At 38.3% G+C, this 21,281-nt stretch overlaps 1 protein-coding gene across 4 annotated transcripts in view; it reads left to right on the top strand.

The window, feature by feature from the left end:
- PCDH7 (protocadherin 7) overlaps positions 1 to 21,281 on the top strand; it is a 299,101-nt gene that overhangs the window by 137,877 nt on the left and 139,943 nt on the right. The window contains exon 3 of one of the 4 annotated variants that reach the window (XM_069792169.1): positions 7,811 to 8,027. The exons of 1 other annotated variant lie outside the window; for it this stretch is intronic. In XM_069792169.1, the coding sequence (XP_069648270.1) occupies positions 7,811 to 8,027 (217 nt within the window). The remainder of the gene's footprint in view (positions 1 to 7,810; positions 8,028 to 21,281) is intronic. 2 more of the 4 variants (XM_069792184.1, XM_069792178.1) reach the window with 2 other exon arrangements.

The following is a 21,281-nucleotide window of genomic DNA, read 5'->3' as shown; positions in this document are numbered from 1 at the left end:
ACCATATCATTTCAAAGATAAGCTGTATGACTTACACTAGATCTTACTTTAAACCAAAATACAGTTTCCCATCAAGAACTAGTATATGGACATTCCTTACATACCCAGCTATTTTAGCTGAAAGCAGAATTCTATTCCAAGCCTCTATATTTATTTTCACTAAATACTATTTAGCATACTAGTACACTATATATATCCATACATTTACTGATACATATACCCATGTACCACCCATGCAGCCTGAACCCCTGACTGCACAGCAGGAGGAACAACCAGAGGGTGTGCTCACTGGAAAGACTCGCAAGGTAGGGGAGACTGTAGGCATGTGATGTCTTGCAACACAGGGCAGACAACTCTTCCACACACAGACTTGCAACTTCAGAATAGGGTCAGTGACCTGGTAGCAGACATTAGGGTAGAAAGTCTGCCTGAGGAAACATCAGAGTGAGAGACCCTATTCTAAGGGGGGTGGAGGCCCCATCTGCTGACCTGACCTGCTGTTTAGGGAGGTTTGCAATGTGCCAGGTGCTCAGATGCAGGATGCTTTGCAGAGACTCCTGAGGCTTATTCACTTGTTGGAGTATTAGAATCATAGAATCAAAGAATTGTTTGGGTTGGAAGCCTTAAAGATCATCAAGTTCCAGCCCCCCTGCCATGGGCAGGGGCATCTTCCACTAGACCAGGTTGCTCAAAGCCCCATCCAACCTGGCCTTGAACACTTCCAGGGATGGGGCATCCACAGCCTCTCTGGGCAACCTGTTCCAGTGCTTCACCACCCTCACAGTAAAGAACTTCCTCCTTACATCTAATCTATATCTACCCTCTTTCAGTTTAAAGCCATTACCCCTTGTCCAATCACTACATGTCCATTTAAGAAGTCCCTCTCCAGCTTTCTGGTAGGCCCCCTTTAGGTACTGGAAGGCCGCTATAAGGTCTCTCGGGGCCTTCTCTTCTCCAGGCTGAGCAACCCCAACTCTCTCAGCCTGTCTTCATAGGAGAGGTGCTCCAGCCCTCTGATCATCTTCATGGCCCTCCTCTGGACTTGCTTCAACAGGTCCATGTCTTTCTTATGTTGGGGGCCCCAGAGTTACACACAGTACGCCAGGTAGGGTCTCATGAGAGCTGAGTAGAGGGACAGAATTGCCTCCCTTGACCTGCTGGTCACGTTTATTTTGATGCAGCCCAGGGTACACTTGGCTTTCTGGGCTGCGAGCACACATTGCTGTGTCATATTGAGCTTCTTGTCAACCAACACCCCCACGTCCTTCTCCACAGGTTTGCTCTCAATCCATTCTCCACTCAGCCTGTATTTGTGCTTGGGATTGCCCTGAGCCATGTGCAGGACCTTCCACTTGGCCTTGTTGAACTTCATGAGGTCTGCACGGGCCCACCTCTTAAGCCTGTCAAGGTCTCTGTGGATGACATCCATTCCCTCCAGCATGTCAGCCACACCATGCAGCTTGATGTTGTCAGCAAGCTTGCTGAGGGTGCAGTCAATCGCACTGCCCATGTCATTGACAAAGGTGTTAAACAGTGCTAGTCCCAATACCGACCCCTGAGGAACATCACTCGTCACTGTTCTCCACTCAGACATGAAGCCGTTGACCGCAACCTTTTGAGTGTGACCATCCAGCCAATTCCTTATCCCCTGAGTGGTCCATCCATCAAATCCACGTCTCTCCAATTTAGAGGCAAGGATGTCATGCAGGACAGTGTCAAATGCTTTGCACAAGTCCAGGCAGATGACATCAGTTGCTCTTCCCTTATCCACCAATGCTGTAACCCTACCGTAGAAGGCTACCAAATTTGTCAGGCAGGATTTGCCCTTAGTGAAGCCAATCACCTCCTGATTTTCCATGTGCCTTAGCATAGTTTCCAGGAGGATCTGCTCCATGATCTTGCCGGGCACAGAGGTGAGACTGATGGGCCAGTAGTTCGCCAGGTCTTCCTCTTTTTCCCTTTTTAAAAATGGGGGTTATGTTTCACCTTTTCCACTCAGTGGGAACTTCCCCGGACTGCCACGACTTCTCAAATATGATGGGCAGTGGCTTAGCCACTTCATCCACCAGTTCCCTCAGGACCTGTGGATGCATCTCATCAGGTCCCATGGACTTGTGCACCTTCGGGTTCCTTAGATGGTCTCAAACGTGGTCTTCTACAGTGGGCAGTTCTTCATTCTCCCAGCCCCTGCCTTTGTCTTCTGCCACTTGGCGGTGTGGCTGGAGCACTTGTCATGAAGACTGAGGCAAAGAAGTTGTTGAGTCTCAGCCTTTTCCATGTCCCAGGTAACCAGCTCTCCTGTTTCCTTCCAGAGAGGGCCCACATTTTCCCTAGTCTTCCTTTTATCACCAACATACCTATAGAAGCTTTTCTTGTTGCCCTTGACATCCCTGGCCAGATTTAATTCTATCAGGGCTTTAGCTTTCCTGACCCGATCCCTGGCTGCTCACACAATTTCCCTGTATTCTTCCCAGGCTACCTGTCCTTGCTTCCACCCTCTGTGGGCTTCTTCTGTCTGCATTTGTCCAGGAGCTCCTTTTCCTTTTTCCCTGCAGGCCTCCTGGTGGTTTTGCCTGACTTCCTCTTTGTTGGAATGCATTGCTCCTGAGCTGGGAGGAGGTGGTCCTTGCATATTAACCAGCTTTCCTGGGCCTCTCTTCCCTCCAAGTCTGTATCCCATGGTACTCTACCAAGCAGATCCCTGAAGAGGCCAGAGTCTGCTCTCCTGAAGTCCAGGGTAGCGAGCTTGCTGTGCGCCCTCCTGTCGTGGTTTAACTCCAGCCAGCAACTAAGTACCATGCAGCCACTCATTCACTTCCCCCCCTGCCCAGTGGGATGGGGGAGGGAATTGAAAAAAAAAAGTAAAACTTGGAGGTTGAGATAAGAACAGTTTAATAGAACAGAAAAGAGGAAACTAATAATGATAATGGTAACACTAATAAAATTACAGTAGTAATAATAAAAGGATTGGAATATGCAAGTGATGCACAATGCAATTGCTCACCACCAGCTGACCGATGCCCAGTTAGTCCCTGAGCAGCGATCCCCCCAGCTCCACTCCCCCCACTTTATATACTAGATGTGACGTCACATGGTATGGAATACCCTGTTGGCCAGTTTGGGTCAGCTGCCCTGGCTGTGTCCCCTCCCAACTTCTTGTGCCCCTCCAGCCTTCTTGCTGGCTGGGCATGAGAAGCTGAAAAATCCTTGACTTAGTCTAAACACTACTTAGCAACAACTGAAAACATCAGTGTGTTATCAACATTCTTCTCATACCTAACTCAAAAATATAGCACTGTACCAGCTACTAGGAAGACAATTAACTCTACCCCAGCTGAAACCACGACACCTCCTCACTGTCCTAAGGATCTTGAAGTTGACCATGTCATGGTCACTGCAGCCAAGGCTGCCCTTGAGCTTCACATTCTTCACCAGACCCTCCTTTTTGGTGAGAACAACATCCAGCATAGCACCTCTCCTCATTGGCTTCTCTATCACTTGGAGAAGGAAGTTCTCATCAACGCATTCCAGGAACCTCCTGGAATTCTTATGCCCTGCTGTGTTGTCCTTCCAGCAGATACAGGGGTGGTTGAAGTCCCCCATGAGAACCAGGGATTGTGAATGTGAGGCTGCTCCTACCTGTCTGTAGAGGGCCTCATCCACTTGCTCTTCCTGGTCAGGTGGCCTGTAGCAGACCCCCACTATAATGTCACTTGTCCCTTATGTCCCTTTAATCCTGACCCTTGGTCGGCTCATTCATCCCCAGGCGGCGCTCCATGCACTCCAGCTGGTCATTGACATAGAGGGTGACATCCCCTCCTTGTGTCCCCTACCTGTCCTTTCTAAAGAGCCTGTATCCTTCCATTCCAAGACTCCAGTCATAGGAGCCATCCCACCATGTCTCCGTGATGCCAGTGAGATCATAGCCCTACAAGCATATGTGCATCTCACACTCCTCTTATTTATGCAACGTGCGTTTGCATAGAGGCATTTAAGTTGGGCCCCCAATGAAGCTGACTTACTGGCAGGAGTGTCTGGAGTTCCTTTGTGCTGCTCTTCAGGTGCTCTCCTGCTGACCTGTGATCCCTCTCCAGCATCTATTGCTGGCACTGGCATCCAGCTGGTAGGGGTGGGATGGATTGAGGTTCCCCTCCCCCAGCAACTTTAGTTCAAAGCCCTCTTCACCACCTGGGCAAGCCTATGACCAAAGATGCTCTTCCCCTTGTTTGACAGACAGACCCCATCAGCCCCCAGTAGACCAGGTTTCTCAAAATGAGTCCTATGGTCTAAGCAGCCAAACCCCTGGCTGTGGCACCAGTCCTATAACCATTTTTTGATTTGCTGGATTCAACTGGTCCTTTCAAACACCTTCCCTTCGACCGGGACAATTGAGGAAGAAACTACCTGAGCTCCAGAGTCCCTTACCACTGCTCCCAGGGCTCTGTAATCCTTGATACTCCTCAGACTGCTCCTGGCTGTATCACTGGTGCCCACATGAAACAGCAACAGATAATAGTTGGTGGACTGTACAAGACTTGGTAGTCTCTCAGTGACATCCCTGATATGAGCCCCTGTATCTGCTGCTCCTCATCCATATGGGCACCAGTGGCACTGTGAGGATGTTGACTGTATCAAAGGTGACTACACAGCTTTAAGGAGAGGGGGTGAAGGGCACATGGGACTTCATGGTGTCTCCTCAGTCCTAACAGTGAAAGGCTTGGGAAGGAGCAGGTAGGTCCTGTGGGACAGGGATTTTGCTTTTAGACCAATGGACCCCCTTTTGGAGGATTGAGGACATCAGGGGAGAGACAGGCTCGACCTGACAAAGCTGGCAACAGCATCTTTGCCGCCAGTTTGGGCATCCTGGTGAGGAGAACTTTAAACTAGGAATGGCCATGGAGAGAAATTACAATGCACAGTCAATTAAGGAAGTGGTGGGCAGGAGTGGACAGCAAAGGGTGCAAGGTGGCAGGTACAAGAGATGCCTCCAGAATAATAAAACAGAGTGAAACAGGGTCCACCTCAAGGATGTCATATGTACAGCAATGTACGCAGCCTGAGAATCAAGCAGGAGGAACTGTAGCTTTGTGTGTGGCCTCTGAAATATGACATTGTCCAACTTACTGAGCTGTGGTGGGATAACTCATGCATCTAGAGTACAAGCTCTTCAGGAAAGACAGGCAGGCACTCTAGAAAGTTCTGTCAATGGTACTACTTATAGGCGGCAAAACTTGATCTTAGGATCCATCTGGGCATTGCACCAATGAGTAAAGTGTGAGTGAAGAGAAATTCTTTTCTTATGTCCTTAGGCACTTCCCTGAGCTGTTTCCTGAATAATAGTAGAAGTACAGTTTATATTGTACTAGCAACTTTGGCATACTTATTAAATCGGGAATCCATATTTTCCAAACTAAAATATCTCATTTCTAATGTAAGCAGGAATGGCAGCTAGTCACCTGACATGGTAATAATATGAAGAAATAAATGTAACTTCAATGTCAAGACAGTGGAAAGATCCTGTGAGTTTGGTCAGTGTAATGAGAATAATAAACTTTACTGGCCTAGTGAAACCTTAACGTCTACTTGCAAGTATTCTTAAGTGATCTGAGAATACTCATATTGGAAAGAAACAACAGAGCCTGTTAACAAGATATTGTCTTTGTTTGATAACGTTTTATATACTTGGAAGTCCTTCTGTGGAAAGCACATGAAGGGAAATCACTACTTCCATAAGTTAAAAAAAAAAAAAAGACAAAAGAAAATTGGTTGTTCACATCTAAAGCCATAGCTTAGATAAAGACACTTTACCTTTCCTTACATTTATTCAGTTACTTCTCTGAGGGAATTAATGTATGTGTAAATTGCCAATAACACAATACACAAGCTATTACTGAAATATGAAAATACAATACAAATGACACAGACATTTTGCAGGACAGACTGTTGCAAAAGGGCTTTATACTTCCTGCATAATTCAGAACCAGTAGGAGAGCTTTTAGAATTCCTGTGCAGTAAAACAAAGGGATTCCTTCTGAATACTCCTGGAAGGGAAAGATCTTACTGAGCATCTATGGGGAAAAGATATTAAAATTGTATATTGTAGATATAGGGTCTTAACATAGCAGTTCTAATGCTCCTCTATGCTTTCTGTTTCCACATTAGCGAAAGGAGCAGCCACTCTAAACTATTTTAATGTGTTCTTTTAATGTGCAGCATTTGTGCTCTCCATTCTTTTGTTTTGCTCCTCTATTCTCCTTGCATTTGATATGATACAGAGCTCTAAATTAACTTGGTATAAAAGCACTTTGCAGCTGAAGAATAGAAGGAAACGTTAAAAGGTCAAAACCTCACCGTCAGAATACCATGACTCTTGCCTTAGAATTTTCTCATATTTCTAGCAACACCCACATTTATAAACTTTTGATCTACTTGTGCCGGGAAGACGTAGTGTTATATTTGTAGTCCAACCTATTTATCATCAGCACTGAATATCTTTTTATATCTTAAAAACTTTGTATCCTCAAAATAAATTGTAAAAATTCTAACTGAAACTCCACCTACCCCTCTACTTGTAAACCTAATATGGACTTCTATTCTTCAGGGCTTACATTAAGTGGTTGTAGTTGCTGTTTCCTCCCTTCTGGCCTACATACGTGTTTCCACTCTATAGTGACCAGAGGTGCCAGTGGGGGTGATGTATGCCTGTGTCTCATTCTAACATAGGACTTCAAACACATCTGAATCCAAAGGTGGGAAGCACTCTCAGACCTCACATTTTAAACATAGGAAAGTCTGCATAGTGTCTTATAAAAATGGATCTATTGGTGTTTGGTTTAGAAGGTGCTTTCTAGAACATTAGGTATTTCTCTGGGGTTTTCTAGCCTTGCAAACAGTAAGTTATTTCAAATGTATCATTAAATTATTTGAAATGTATCATTACTGCTTGAGTGTAGTTCAAATCACAGGAGAATCCCCTAGCTTCTTAACTGAACATCCCACCTGCCCTCAGTGTTCTCTGAAATGTGAAGGATCGACTCTCCCACTTCCTGGGATGCTGCTGGTGCCAGGGTTCAGCGTGTAGGCTTCCCAAGCAACAGTAATATCTGTCATTTTGAATGAATACAAATCTCTAACAATCTATGTTTGTACAGTCCCAGTGGAAACATGTGGTGTCAGCTGTGCTTGCAGTACTTTAAAGGCTTTATTAAGTCAGCTGGCAACACACCCTGTCTCCAGGCACTGAATTTTATGGCAAAGGAGCTAAGAAACCGAACCCTTTTTTTTTTTTTTTCCCCTTTTCTTTCTCCTTTCTCCTGTCAACTAGCTTTCAAAACCACAGGAAGTGATTTTAGAAAGGCTTATGGGTGTGCTGCTATGTTGTTAATACCCACAATAGAGTTTACAGGTGAGCATTTATACCCACCCACACAGTCTTACACATACACACGCATACACTGTCAAGTACCTTTATGCAGTCTGATACAAACTCCATTCAAATTATTACTGTTGAGTAAAAGAGGAACTGTACAGAATTTATAAATAATTATAAGACAGTTTTCTTAGCTCATGCAGCCATTCGAAAGGAGGCTGTGCAAAACAGTGGGAAGATTCTGGACCATATATCACAGTAAAAATCCACAGATACTCTGTCCAGTGACCTTTTAAGGACTGTACTTGCTGTTTGCTTTAATTTAGACAAAATTGTTTAATTGGTAAATGTTAAAATATTAGTTTGCTTAAGTCATGTTTTGAGAATCAGTTGTTCAAAGGCTGAACTTTTCAGTGACATTCAGAATCTTTTCTCTTGCAGCCATTTCGTAGAGTGACGTTTTCTGTTGTGAGTCAGCCTCAGGACCCACATCAAGGGTCATTGCAGAGTTGCTATGACAGCGGTCTGGAGGAGTCAGAAACACCAAGCAGTAAGAGTTCATCAGGGCCAAGACTGGGTGCCCTTCCACTCCCAGAGGACAACTACGAAAGGACTACGCCGGATGGCAGTGTTGGTGAGGCAGAGCATATGGAAAATGGTAGGGGCAAACACGACATTCACACACATAATCTCACTAGCAAGTGATACTAAGTACACTTTTGAAAGGTCAGTCCCAAAACATAAATAAATATATTAAATAGCTAAAATTGTAATTATTTTATTTTAAAGTTTGTTAAAATGCAGATATACAAAATAATGGAACATAACAACACTAGTAATAAAACCAACACTTTCTTTTCTTTACATGACTTAAAAAGTATACTGCAGAAGCAGTTAAAACTTTGAGAAAAATACCAGTAGAGGGCTGGGGAGATGGTAATTGAATTAAATTCCATACTTTTCATTTTAGATAAAAGACCACAAAGGACATGTATTCTCTTTTCCTTCCATTTTTGGTTCAACAACTACTTAGGAAATTTCCCAGAATGTAATATGTACAGCATCACCAAAAGAAAATAGGATTTAAAAACCCCACTCTAGAGAATTCCCTTTTCCCCAAAAATGTTATATAGACTGTTTTCAAAATAATACTGAGTGTCAAGTCCATTCTTCATTATTAAGAAAAGAATAACATTACTTTCCTTTTGTTCACATTTTATTCTGTACAATACTTTTAGAACATCTCATTTAAATTCAGCGTCTATTTATGTAGAAGGGGAAAATGCTGAATCCTTATTTATTCTATAGTAACTCTCCAGATATTACAAAATAAAGGTAATTTAAATCTCAGGTTTTGTTTTCCGTTCTATCTAAAACTACTTAGAATTTTAAAAAAACTTTCCAATTTGAAATGTATTTCATAAACCCTGAATGTTCTACTGTTCTCCACTTATTGGCCTTCATCTAAAATTTTATGAAGTCAGACACTGACTTCTTTGTCTTTCCATTTGCCCATAAACAATAAAATAAATTATTGTATGTCAAAGTGTATAGATTTTTGATAAACAATGAAATAATGGGTTTGCTAATCCAATTGGAATTGGTGGGTATATGCAAGAAGGGTGGTATATTGTCTGTTATAGAATGAATGAATTAGTTTGGCTAAGTGCATGTTTTAGTTTTTCAGAGATTACAGCACTGGGTAATTGTTCCTTGGTTTTTGTCTTTCCTGAGATAGGCATGTTGACCCAATAAAAAGATATTATTCTCCATGGTAAGATATTGCCAAATCTAGTATGTATGACTGAAGAATGGCTACAGCAGTCTACATATGCTTGCAATGTATAACCCAACAGCAAATGACTAATTGACCAAAAAGGAAGATGGTGTCATCCATCTAAAAAGAAGATACGTTAGGTTATGTATGTACATAAGTGTGTGTCTATATATTCTCCTTGGTTGTTTACATGAATATATCTCTTTACATTTCAATTTTCTGGGTGTGTGGTAAGGGAGAAAGTGATACTGGTATTACTAGAAAAATGTCAGAAAAAAGTTTCTAGACTTTGTACCTAAATTGGGATGATTATTTTATTGTCTGTTTTGTAGCGAGATTTTGTGGTTAAGATAATGAAACTAAACAATTTGTTAATACCCTTGGACATGTAGCAGTGCAGTAGATTGCTAGACATAAAATTCTGACTTCAGAAAGTATGCTAACATGGAGTATGCCTGAACCATATTGGGAAAACTGTAGAGTCACATCTGAATATCATTTTTAATATATTTGGTAGTCAGTGAAAATCATCACACTTACTGAAGTGTAATTGAAAATAAAAAGTGCTTGAGCAGTGTCAAAAGTTAAAGCAAACCAGTTTATTTAAATTTTTTGTGGTTTTGATGCGAAAACTGGCATTGCATTCTAATAATTAAAGTATTTTAGACATTACTTTGATTTTTTTGAAAGGTAGTAATTTATATTTGGTAGGATAAATTTGTTGGATTCAGTTTTAAAAGTAGTTTTGTATAGATAGAATAGGCAGAATAGATAGAAACATAGAGCTAGACAAGTATGAATGAATAAATGAATGAAAACAAAATTACTATTAAAAAAAAAATTGCATGGCAGGACTTGCATATCAGCAATCAGGAATTCCTTCTCCTTTATAAAACCTTGAACTGAGACCTTTGAAAGGTGGGTGACATTGTGATGAAAATTATAGTTTACAGACTTTTGCATTTTGCTGTCACATTTTAAAAACAAGATTTGAACAGTGGCATGTCATCTGCCTCCAGAAATTTTTGTTAACATTAATCTTTAAATAATGACAGAACAGGATGGAATGTACTTTTGTTCCTCCATATATGTAATATCTGACATCTGAGTGAGAGTTTTCTGTGATCGGATTCTTAAGTCCACTTGTATTTTAACTATTTTAAGCACAACTGTATTGTTCAAATTCTGATAAAGTAATCTTCAATATTAATGGATCATTCTGACAGAAATAGAATTGGAATTGAAATCTGTCAAGTGTTCATTTGTCACATTTAATTGGAATCTTGGTAATCTGCAGTGTTTAGCTTGGTTAGGTTTTAATCAGAATTTGTACTGGATTTTCATGCAGATTTTCCATGGAAACAGCACTTTGGAAGCTATCTTATTTATTAATTTTTATTACTTGACATATTTACCATTTAATTTCAGTTGGTGTGAAACAATGCAGTTTTAACTAATTGCTCTGGATTTCCTTTCATTTTAAAGTTTGAAATGATAATTTTCAGCACAGTACGCTAAACCCTCTGATACATTTGATACTTTTTTTTTGCAAGCTAAGATGACTAAGGAAAACAAGTGATTTTTGTAGTTAAGGCAAATGTAAGAAGGTTGAGTTCGCAGTAAAAGTAAATAGGAAATTCGGCTTTCTGTTTGCTGGTAAGAGGCCTCTTTCTATTTTCCAGGATAAAATGCTGGAAAGAAAAAAAAAAGGGCAAGGGGGTTGGTTTTCTTAGAATATGCTGTACATTACCTACCAGCCTACATGGCTGTCAGATGAAGATTGAAGTTTTGTTCTGATGATTAGCTGTGGTATCAGATGCAAGAGAAGAAAAAAAAGGGGGAAGAAAAAAAGAAATGTTAGCAGATTGACTGTGAAAATTCAGTATGCAAAGATCTTGTTAATTAGTAAAATCTGCAGAACCAGAAGTAACTTCTGAGTTAATTTATCCCCTGCCCTTGGAGCTTTCCTTACAGGGAAATTCTGCTCATATGTGCTGCCTTCTTCTCTAATTTTGCTGTTAGAACGGCACTCTCTTAACGTAAATTGCACAATAATTTTCTTGAGAACATTTTTATTACATTCGTATTTGTATATCAGGGGTAAAGACATTACCATGGTAAATGAGTTTCCTGGTCTTTTAGTCATAGTCTTCTGTTTTTGACAATGTGTAATACCACATATCTCAGAGGAAAGTTAAAAATCCCCCTGTGGCAGATACTTCCAGAATTACGTATCCTCCTGACTCTATCAGTTAATAGTCACCATGTGCTTTAAATTATGGTTTTCTAAATATTACTATTATTATTATTATTATTGATGATGATGATAATACTAATAGTAATAAAGAACCTAATTTAACACAAGTCATTAGCCTTCTTCAAGTTACTGGCCTGAAGGATATCTTTCAACAGGAAATTCCTCTGAAGGCTATCAAAATTGTTTTATTTTTATTTGCTTTTTTCTCCTATTTAACAGTTTTAGTGACTGTTCCTTTTTATCATTATGACAAAGATCATGGAAGTATTCCATTTTACTTTTAAAATACTGTGGATTATTATATTTTCTTATAATTTATCTTTCCTCTGAACTATATATATTCCTAGGTTTTTCATTCTTTGATCATCATGTACCTGTTACTTTTTTCTTTCCATGAACTTCTATTTCTTCTAATTTAGGTAGGGACAGCTGGAGATGTATTCTCACCATTTGAGGATTGGACAATGCAGCCTTTTCAAATTAATCCCTGTGTTATTATGTACACATACAATCTCTAAGCAGAGCTTTTCATTGTTCTGTTTCATGTCCGTTCACCTGGTTCTGTCAGGTCTCTCATGTTTCTTGCAGCCATCTTGGAAATATTTCATTATATTCAATTTTTCTCAGATTTCTATATACTTAATATTTATTTATACGTGTAGTGGCCTAATCAGTTTTATTTTTTGTTTAATTTAGCTAGAGTACCTATAGCAGTGAAACTGTGGTACTGTAGATTTTGGCTCACATATTCTTCCCTGGAGATTTGTTTCCATGCAGTCATAATTAGACTGTTAGCCACGCCTAAGGTGCCTGCGTTAAAGCTAGCTCAGGTATTTCTACATGATCGTATCTTTGGTCTGCAGCACAGCATTTTAAGTTAACCCATGTTTCAGTATCGAATACGTAAGAGTTGGAGAATAGCAGTCATCTCTGAAAGAAGGAAAATAGGGTAATGGTTTACAGCTTCCATTTTTACAGGGGGAAATGGAGTAAAGAAAGATTAAGTGACATGTCTGAAGTCACAAAGGAGGTAAGGGGCAGAGCTTGAAAAGGAGCTCAGAATTTTTGTGATTCAGATACTTGACTCCCACAAAGAAATCAGTAGATAAGTTACACTCTGGCTGACACATGAAGAACTAAAAGGCAAGGAAGAGAAGTGCCTTATCTCCGTTCATATAGTCTGATAATATGCTATGTTCTCAATGGCAGTTTCAGATTTAGACCGTAAGTGTCAAAGTTCCACTGTCAATATAGAGAAGGGGTTCATGGTATGTGAGATGATGACTTGAAAATGTGAAAGGAATTTTGACAATTAATAAATGTAATTAATTTTATTTACAAGAGCATTCTCTCACTTTTTCTTGTAAAATAGAATATTAATCTATTCTTTGGACCAAAGTGTTAATAAAATGAAAAAAAGAATCATTAGTTTACAGAATCCATTTTTACAGAATCCATGTTTACAGAATCCATTTCCCTTTAGCTTTTTGCAGTGCAAATAATACAGGTTAATGTTCTTGAAGACTTAAATGTCCTTGTTGTAAACATTGCAAACTAGACATTCATTGTCTTATTCCATAGAATTACTGTACTTTTGCAGTTCCCATTATTTTCAGATGTTCTGTTCTCTTGAATTCAGGTCCTAAAATTGCATGTGAATAATTTTGCTTTTAATACTGTGTCCTGAAAATTTTAATGTAAGTAGTCCATCTGAGAGGTTGAGTCAGTAAAGGTTTCCAATGTAGTGATTACATGCTAATAGTTCCTTTTTTGGTTTGTTTCTTCTTCCAGTGGTGCTACATCCACTTTTTCTTAAATGTTACCCTGCATGCATGAACCCAAAATACCAGAAATTGCTGCACAAATTACTATATAATACATATATATAAGAATTCTTATCCTTGTTTCTGATAAATCCTAACCTGTAATTAGGCACACAGTGAACTCTGGATTCTGTAAACGTAGCAACATGTATAGGTAATGTTTTGGAACACATACATACTCAGTGATGGATTGTCTTGAGCCAGTTTGTTTTGAGAATAGAGTATTCTGCTAAGACCTATAAAAAGACATTTTATAAGAGGAAAAAAAACCCCCAGTGTCTAAGGCAGAAGACATGCTGTGCAGGGATCCCTGTTATACTACTGTAGTCTTATGTAAGGCAATGAACCTGGCTGGGAAGAACACTGGCTCTTTTCCTCTGTGAATTTTTTTCCTTTTTAATCTTCTACCATGTTCCTTTAGATGACCTTACCCCATATGTCTGTGAGTTTCTTCAGCAGAATATGTGGTTTGCTAACTTAAATGCACAGTAATACTTCAAGTTTCAAAACTATATGGTATTTGTTCTTTATTTGCATTTTGTATCGTTATATATGTATACTTACAGCAGAAATGAAGGAAGTGTAGTTTGATTGTGTTACAAATTCCTAGTGCCGATATATAATTTTACATATATTTTTACTTTATTAGGTTAATAACATACTATGGAAGGACAAGCAATTATTTTAGGTTGTGCATTATATGTCATTGCACTAAGGCTTATTGTATCTTATCTACTATGTTTACATTGTACTTCAAATGCATAATGCAAAGTAAAGGACCAAATATAGGCCAACTGTGAGCAGAAATATTTCTCACTGGAGCTGCCAGAATAGTATATTGTTTATGTCCTCTCTCCTTACCTTTTTATTCTCCAAGACTGTGCAGAGAAATACCAACAACTTCTGTATGCTATCTGTTCATGAAGTATACCTGAGTATCTCTGTGAATTGTTTTCAGCTTGATCAGAATTTTGGCTGTTCAGAGAATGTATGCTTGGATCTGCTGGAATCACAGAAGGAATGCATGTTTCTGCATTGGAAATCCACCCCTACACATTGATAAGAAAGCTAACAAATTATTCAGCATTTTTCTGATTTTCTAGATAGCATTGTTATTTCTCTTGCTGTTCTTTGTCTGTTGCTTTCCCATTGTATTTGCTCCAATTCCTTGTGTGCTTCATAGTGAGGAATAGTATATGGCTCTTTTTTTTTTTAAGCTGTATTACAAGATTGCTTCCTCCACTCCTGATGACAGGATCCTGCTCTTAAAAATAAAATACAGCAATAATTGTTCACCACTCTTAAAAGCAGTATATTGATATCAGACAACTTGAACTACCATTTACTAAAACTTAGCTTTCTTCTATTACCTTTAAAATAGGAAATCCATATTACATTCCATCAGTTTTTAATCAATAATTTGAAAATGGAGAAAGACTTTGGATTCTTAAAGAACCATTCCTGCAGTTATATCTGTTAGGATGAGGCAGTGAGGGAAGGGTTTATATGTGCACGTGGGTGTGCACACATGTACACATCTTGGTGAGTCAGTTCTTACTGCAAATACTCATGAGAGGTAGACAGTTGCACTTACATAACCTGTCTCATCTATCGATTTCAAATCAATTCGCTGAGATGGGTATGAAAGAACATAGTAAACTAAGAAGTGGAGAACTAAGTCATCAGAAAGTGAAGCAGTATGTCCAATGCCATGCTATGAATTGATCTTTCATCTGGTAATTGATCCAAACACTGCTGACCCCTCAAAAAGTAATAATTTGAACAACAACTTCCAGCTTGCAGTCAAGTTGATGAGGGTTTTGCTATTGACTTAGTGGTGTTAGGCTTTTGTCCAAGTCCTCCGCGCCAGCTGCTAGCTCAGGCTGCCTCCCACTGATGCCGACTGCAGAACTCCCTTTGATACTGTCAGAGTCCTAAATGTAGACAGAGGACAAAATACATTCCAGAATTTACAGAGTCAAGGAAGAAGAGACATCTGGTTTATGAATGGATTATTTAGGAACCTTTGCATCCATGGCAGCCTCTTTCCTGGAAAAAATCTAATGCAGATAGTAAATGGAAATTTATTTTTCCTCAGTTCAGAGGAGCCCTTTCAGCATACTGTATTTTCCCAGTTTTCTATTTGTATTTAATGACAGTTTCTTCAGTTTCCTGGACAACATTAGATCTTTCTGTCGCTTCTAATCTTCGGGTATAAAGAAGATCCAGAAGAAGTCCCTTATAGGGTTATTTCTCCATTTCAGTGAAAAATACATTTTGTTCTCTACTGCTGGTTCCCAACTACCGTTCTATTTATTTATTTATTTAATAGTCATTGCAGCAAATGTCAATATTTTATCGTATAGTACTTTCATAAAATACATAATCTTACTACTTTTGTCTTTCTCATACAAGTTTGATGCTTTGGCTTTGATGTTTTAAAAGCTGGGCTAGATTTTCCAATATACAAAAAAAGACTGATTAAATTAAGAGAAGAATCTGATTCAGAACAAAAATCTGACTGTATTTTCAAAATGGTGTGCTTGGAATGAAGGGACAAGAGCATGTCTAATTGGCCACACAGTTGAATCATAACATTCACAAAGATTTGTTTTTAAAAATCTGCAAACAAATTCAAATCAGAAGCATATTAAACTGGCATGTGCCCATCTATGTCATGAACAAAAATGTAAATGTTAACTACCCTTGTTATATTAAAACTTTGGGTAAAAGTGGAGTGCAAATATACAGAACAGATAGTTATTACCCCAAGTTATTGATGTATACATCAATGGCATTTTCACATCTAAGTAATGTAACTTCTTAAAGTGTTCTTTTTTGTTTCTTTTTAAAATAATGTAATTTGTAATAAAGATTTGTAAAATGTAAAGTTCAGTGTGACAAAACATAGAAGAACATTTAAAAGAGATAAAAAGACTCAACCTTATATTTCTTTTTACATCCAAACCTGAAATTTTACATTTTTTTCAGCCTGTAGCTTATCTAAGCAACTCAAAAAAGTTTACTGAATGCAGTTTGGCGGAGGGGGATTTATGTGCTGATGTGTGAATTCAGAGTTAGAACAGCAAGTCTACTTATCTAGTTGCTACATAACTTAATTCTTCAAGTCTAATCATAATCTGGAAAGGTTCATGGTCCTGGCAGTATTCCTGTGTGCCAGGCTTCCACAGAACTATTAATGAGTCCCGTATATGGGAAACCCAACCAGTGTATAGAGTCAGACCAACGATCATCTGGTGGCCAAAATAGGGTGCTCAGGGAAGAATATAGCAGGGCAAATAAATGGATTAGTCTTTCAAGTATTCTCCTATATATCAACAGTTTGTGACTCAGATTCCCTGAGCCAGATACAGTGAATTTAATAACCTTTATGGACTTATAGACACAAATATATCCAGTTTCTGTTAAGAATGCATGCAACTATTAATATCTCTTTTTCCTAATGAGGGTTTTTAAGGAATTGTGTGTCCCATTAGTCTTGTATTGGGCAAAGGAAAAATAAACTTGCTAGCCTGGTAGGGACCAGTAGATACGCATTTTCTAATGAGAATGTTTTGCTTTGTACCCATAATGATTTTTGCTGTTGTCTCTGGAAGTACTTTTTTCTGTTGCTATTTAATTTCCTAAGAACAGCAAGTAATTTATGCAGGAAAACAGAAATAAATAAGGTCTGAAAAACAAAGATTGAAAGGAAGCGTGTGTATTTCTTACGTATTTTAGCAAATATTAATGTCAGGTTAGTATGCCAAAATCTACAGAATGGTATTTAAAGGAATTAGAAGCCCCAGTATAATATGTGACATCTGGAGTTCTGAAAGTTTTATTTTATGGGAGGTAATTGCTTTTCAGAGAAAAGTAACAATTTCTTTAGCGACCAGAGGATTTCAAGGACAGCATAATATAAATTCAGACATTTAAGCATTTATGAATATTACTGTAGTATCATCTATATGTGCTTTTTTGCCTCAGCAGCAGCATAGCATTCAATGTGAATGTCAAATGGTTGAATATCTAAAAAATAATCATGGTATATGCTAGAAGAAGACAAATATTGCGATTTTTAAAAAAATTATACCAATTTATTAGTACAGTAGTTTAAAATAAAATTCCAGAGGAGGTTGACTTGTTTTAGGCAAAGAACAATAACAACAAAACCCCCAATAACAACAAAAAAAAAGGATTTTAGGCTCCAATACAATTTTTATGCACAGATAAAAGCAAAAGCAAAGTCAACTTTTATTATGTGAGAAAATGTATTTTAGTAATCTGCTTTTTATTAGGGATTTTTTGTTTCTTTTTTTTTACTTTAGACTGTAGTATTAAATTCTAATAATACTAATTTCAAACCTTGTATCACAGTTAACTTGGAACACGCTATTAGAAATAAATTCGCATCAATGATTGATCCATTCATGTTTAAAAGAGCTGTCCATTTTCATGCTGCTTTTAAGAACTATAGAAAGGACAAATACATCTCTCAGTAAATAATAATAAAAAAGGGTTTTTTTTGACATATGATTTAGATGTATGCTTCTTTCTACCATATAAAATAACTGAAATTAAGACATGAGTGTAAATTTCTGTTTGGATGATAGAAGAAGGAAAATGCAAAGACAGTGAAGGAAGAACAGTATTGATGGAGTTAACTTATTTTGATGGTTGCATGCTCTCTTGCAACCAAACAAACGTGCCCATACCGGCTTTCCCAACTTGCTTGTCTTAACCTGTTTTTTGCTATATCTAAGGAACAAATCAACTCTAAAGAGCCCTGGAGGGACACTTGTTCTTTTACTAAGCAATCTGCATTATTTCATCAACAAGGGAAGTAAAATCAAAGTGTATCATATCTAAAACTGCATGTAAACAAGACATAGGACAAGTTTGCATGAAAGTGGGGTTTTTTCCTATGATTTTATGGCAAATTTGTTTTCTTGATCCAAGGTCTATTTCTGAGACTGTAACAGTGCTATAAAGACCAGTAGTGTCCATAGAGGGGAAAGGCTTTTTAAATTAAATCTCAGGAAACCTAAAAGTGTGTGGTACTTTTGTCCTGCTGTCCTACTGTCTTTAAACTCTTTCAGCTGCACTGTAGATTGTTCTCTTATGTAGGGTTATTTTGCTCACAATTAATTCATATTGTCTTTGAAGAGGATAATCTGTGTCCCTTTTTTGGGCAGTGCAATGATGTTTACATTATCATGAGATGTTAAACTAACACCAGTAGAATTTGACACAGCAAGCTTTTGTTACGAAGAGAAGGCAAAGAGATCTGATGTAATTTTGCCTTCCATTGGTGTTAGCTAATAACAGAAACTTCTCTAAGTGGAGCATAGGAATCCTTTTGTTTTCTTTAACACAATATTTGAGAAATAAACTTATGTATTGTATGTTATTTTATTAATATCTTTCAATGTTTAATTCCATTAGCAGTGGCTACCATTCCCTGCTACCGAATTACATAATTTGTGCTAACATTCTTTTCATATTCTGCCATGTATTACAATAATAATACAGGGATTATTGTGATATGCTAGTAGATTTGTAAGCTCTGGAAATGTGCTTGGTTTAGCTGTCTGGTATACAGCCACAGTTCAAGTACATAAGAGAGTAACAAAATAGTTAACCAGTTATTTTCTAGATTTCTAGTGGTTGGCAGGGTGAGGGGATTAAGCAGCCGAAAGAAGAGTAACCATGAGTGACGTCATTACATATGCTGATTTTTAAAATGCAAGCAATCTAAGAATTTTAATTGTGTTTGAGGATGTCTGATTCAATGCCCCACAGCACAATTAAGATGCTGTATTCAGTGCAGTTTCATTATTCATTTAAAATGGTTTTGGGGAAAAAAAGTGGGCAAAGATGGTTAAAATGAAATCTTCTGCTTAAAAATATGTAACAAAAGTTTTTATGCTTACTGAAAGTTTGTAATAGCATGATGATAAAAATTTTGTAATGACGTGTAAAGCATATAAGAAAATATTTGGGCTGTCCTGGAGCACTGAAAAAATGGTGATTGATCCATTTGACAATATGCAAGGAACCTGCACGGTATGACTCACAAGTCATACAGAACCTGCACGTATGACTCACATCCTTCCTGAGATCCTGTTTCCAACATGTTGGTGTACAGAGTACAATGAGCTGGCAGAGGAAAGAAACAGCATGGGCTTTGGTTCTACTCTTAGCATGCCCTGGCCAAAACTCTCACATTTTACCAGTTAGCATAGGCCTGAGGAAACCTGAAAGAAAAACAGGATTTAATAATTTTGACACCATATGTTATCCTTTTTTTTTTTTTCAGAAGAGAGTGTAAAATTATCTATTCTGCCCATAGTTCTCTACCTGGGTGACACCAAGGGTGAAGGGGAAAGCGTGGTAGGAAAAAAAAAAATCAAATTTTAATCTGTACCAAAATGTCTTTCTGTCTTTTTTGATATGAGGGACTCAACAACAGTGTGCAAAGGGCATGAGTAGAATTTATCTGTCCCACCCTTAGTTTCCACCTATACTGGAAGTGGCTATATCTGCAGAATTAAACTTCAGGAAATAACAATGGCGTAAGAAGCTGGCTCATGGACAGACCCTGATGAAGGAAAGTAGTCTGAGAGAGGCATTCATGCTAGATTTTATAAATGGCAATACAGAGGACAGGCTCCATACTGCCACAGTGCACTGTTCCTAACAAAGGATGTTCCTTAGAGGCATAGCTCACTTGCCAGGAGCATAGATATGGAAACTTGAGACACAGTCAGATCTAATCTCACAAATAGTAAGGGGAGAATACAGAAAAACTCAAGATGCCCCCAAAGGTTCAGATAAGTGAATATTTTTCTCTTGCTCTTCTCTTCAAAAGGAAACAACTGCCTTTAGCTTTTACCAGGTAGAGTCCCACATGCTATTGCTCATGCTATGAATTTTAAGTGGAAAAACTTTGCCAAAACATAAAGACCTTATCCTGAAGTTTCTTGATAAATGCTGTATTAACTGAGGAACTTAAGGAAGTTATAAAACTAAAACATTTTCTTTAACACAGTTCTTCTCTATCTGGTACTGATGTTTTTGCTGCCACATGTAACCGACTCACTCTTAGAAGGTGCTTTTTCAGAAGGGCCTAAGTAAACAAACTGTACTGACAAGACAAATTTGTTTATTACTGTGAAGATAAATAGTAAAAGAATTGAATCAAGCCCAGGTCAGTAGCGATAGAAAGTCATTACTCTAAGGTGGCAGTTAGGTGGCTTGTGTAAAATGAGTTAGCACTTGGAGAATATTACCTACTGGAGAGGTGCTTATGCCCCCAAAAGCATTAACTAGCATCCTGGTTGACACTGTTAGCTAAGGAAAGAGGATAGCTAAGAACAAGGAAAAAGGATCTGATAAGTACATTAGTCTTTGAATAGCAATGGCTGCCAAGTGCTGCTGTCTTGGCTGGCTTTATATCATGGATGAAGTGTTCTGTCTACTCACAACCTGGCACTTCCCATTATCATTAGGTTTATGTGGGAATAGAAAATCCACCTAGGATTGAATTTCAACAATGGATTAAAATAGTTTACTAAACAGAATAGTAGTGAGGGAGACTAGTCAAGGCATAAGCTTCAAAGCAGAATTGGTTCCTGTATTTCCTAGCACTTGCATTAACCTAATTTTAAATGTTCTTAAGTGAAGGGACTCCTTCAAGTTCAGATCACCCCAATATAAAGAGGTTTTGTAATGCTACTACAATTAAAAAATGCTAACTCTTGCCTCTTGGAAAGTAATAGTACTTTATAGTAGTGGAACTCAGGAGTGCTTGCATTCTGTTAGCTGAAAATAAATTCAGTTTTTTTCTGCCAAGAAGGGGTGGGAACCAGAATGGAATAAACAAATTGTTTTTTCTTGTCTCAAGATTTTCGACCAATTCTGCTCTCCTGCAGAAAGGAACTTTTTTTCCTAAATTTTACCATATTTGTTCATTACTCTCTCTCACAAACATGTCTTGGAACCATCTTGTACTGTGATTTTCCCAGTGCCTTGACTACCTGTTTGATAAAT

The sequence above is a fragment of the Haliaeetus albicilla genome, chromosome 1, assembly GCF_947461875.1.
Source record: "Haliaeetus albicilla chromosome 1, bHalAlb1.1, whole genome shotgun sequence".
NCBI lineage: Eukaryota > Metazoa > Chordata > Aves > Accipitriformes > Accipitridae > Haliaeetus > Haliaeetus albicilla.
This window is presented reverse-complemented; position numbering and strand designations above follow the sequence as displayed.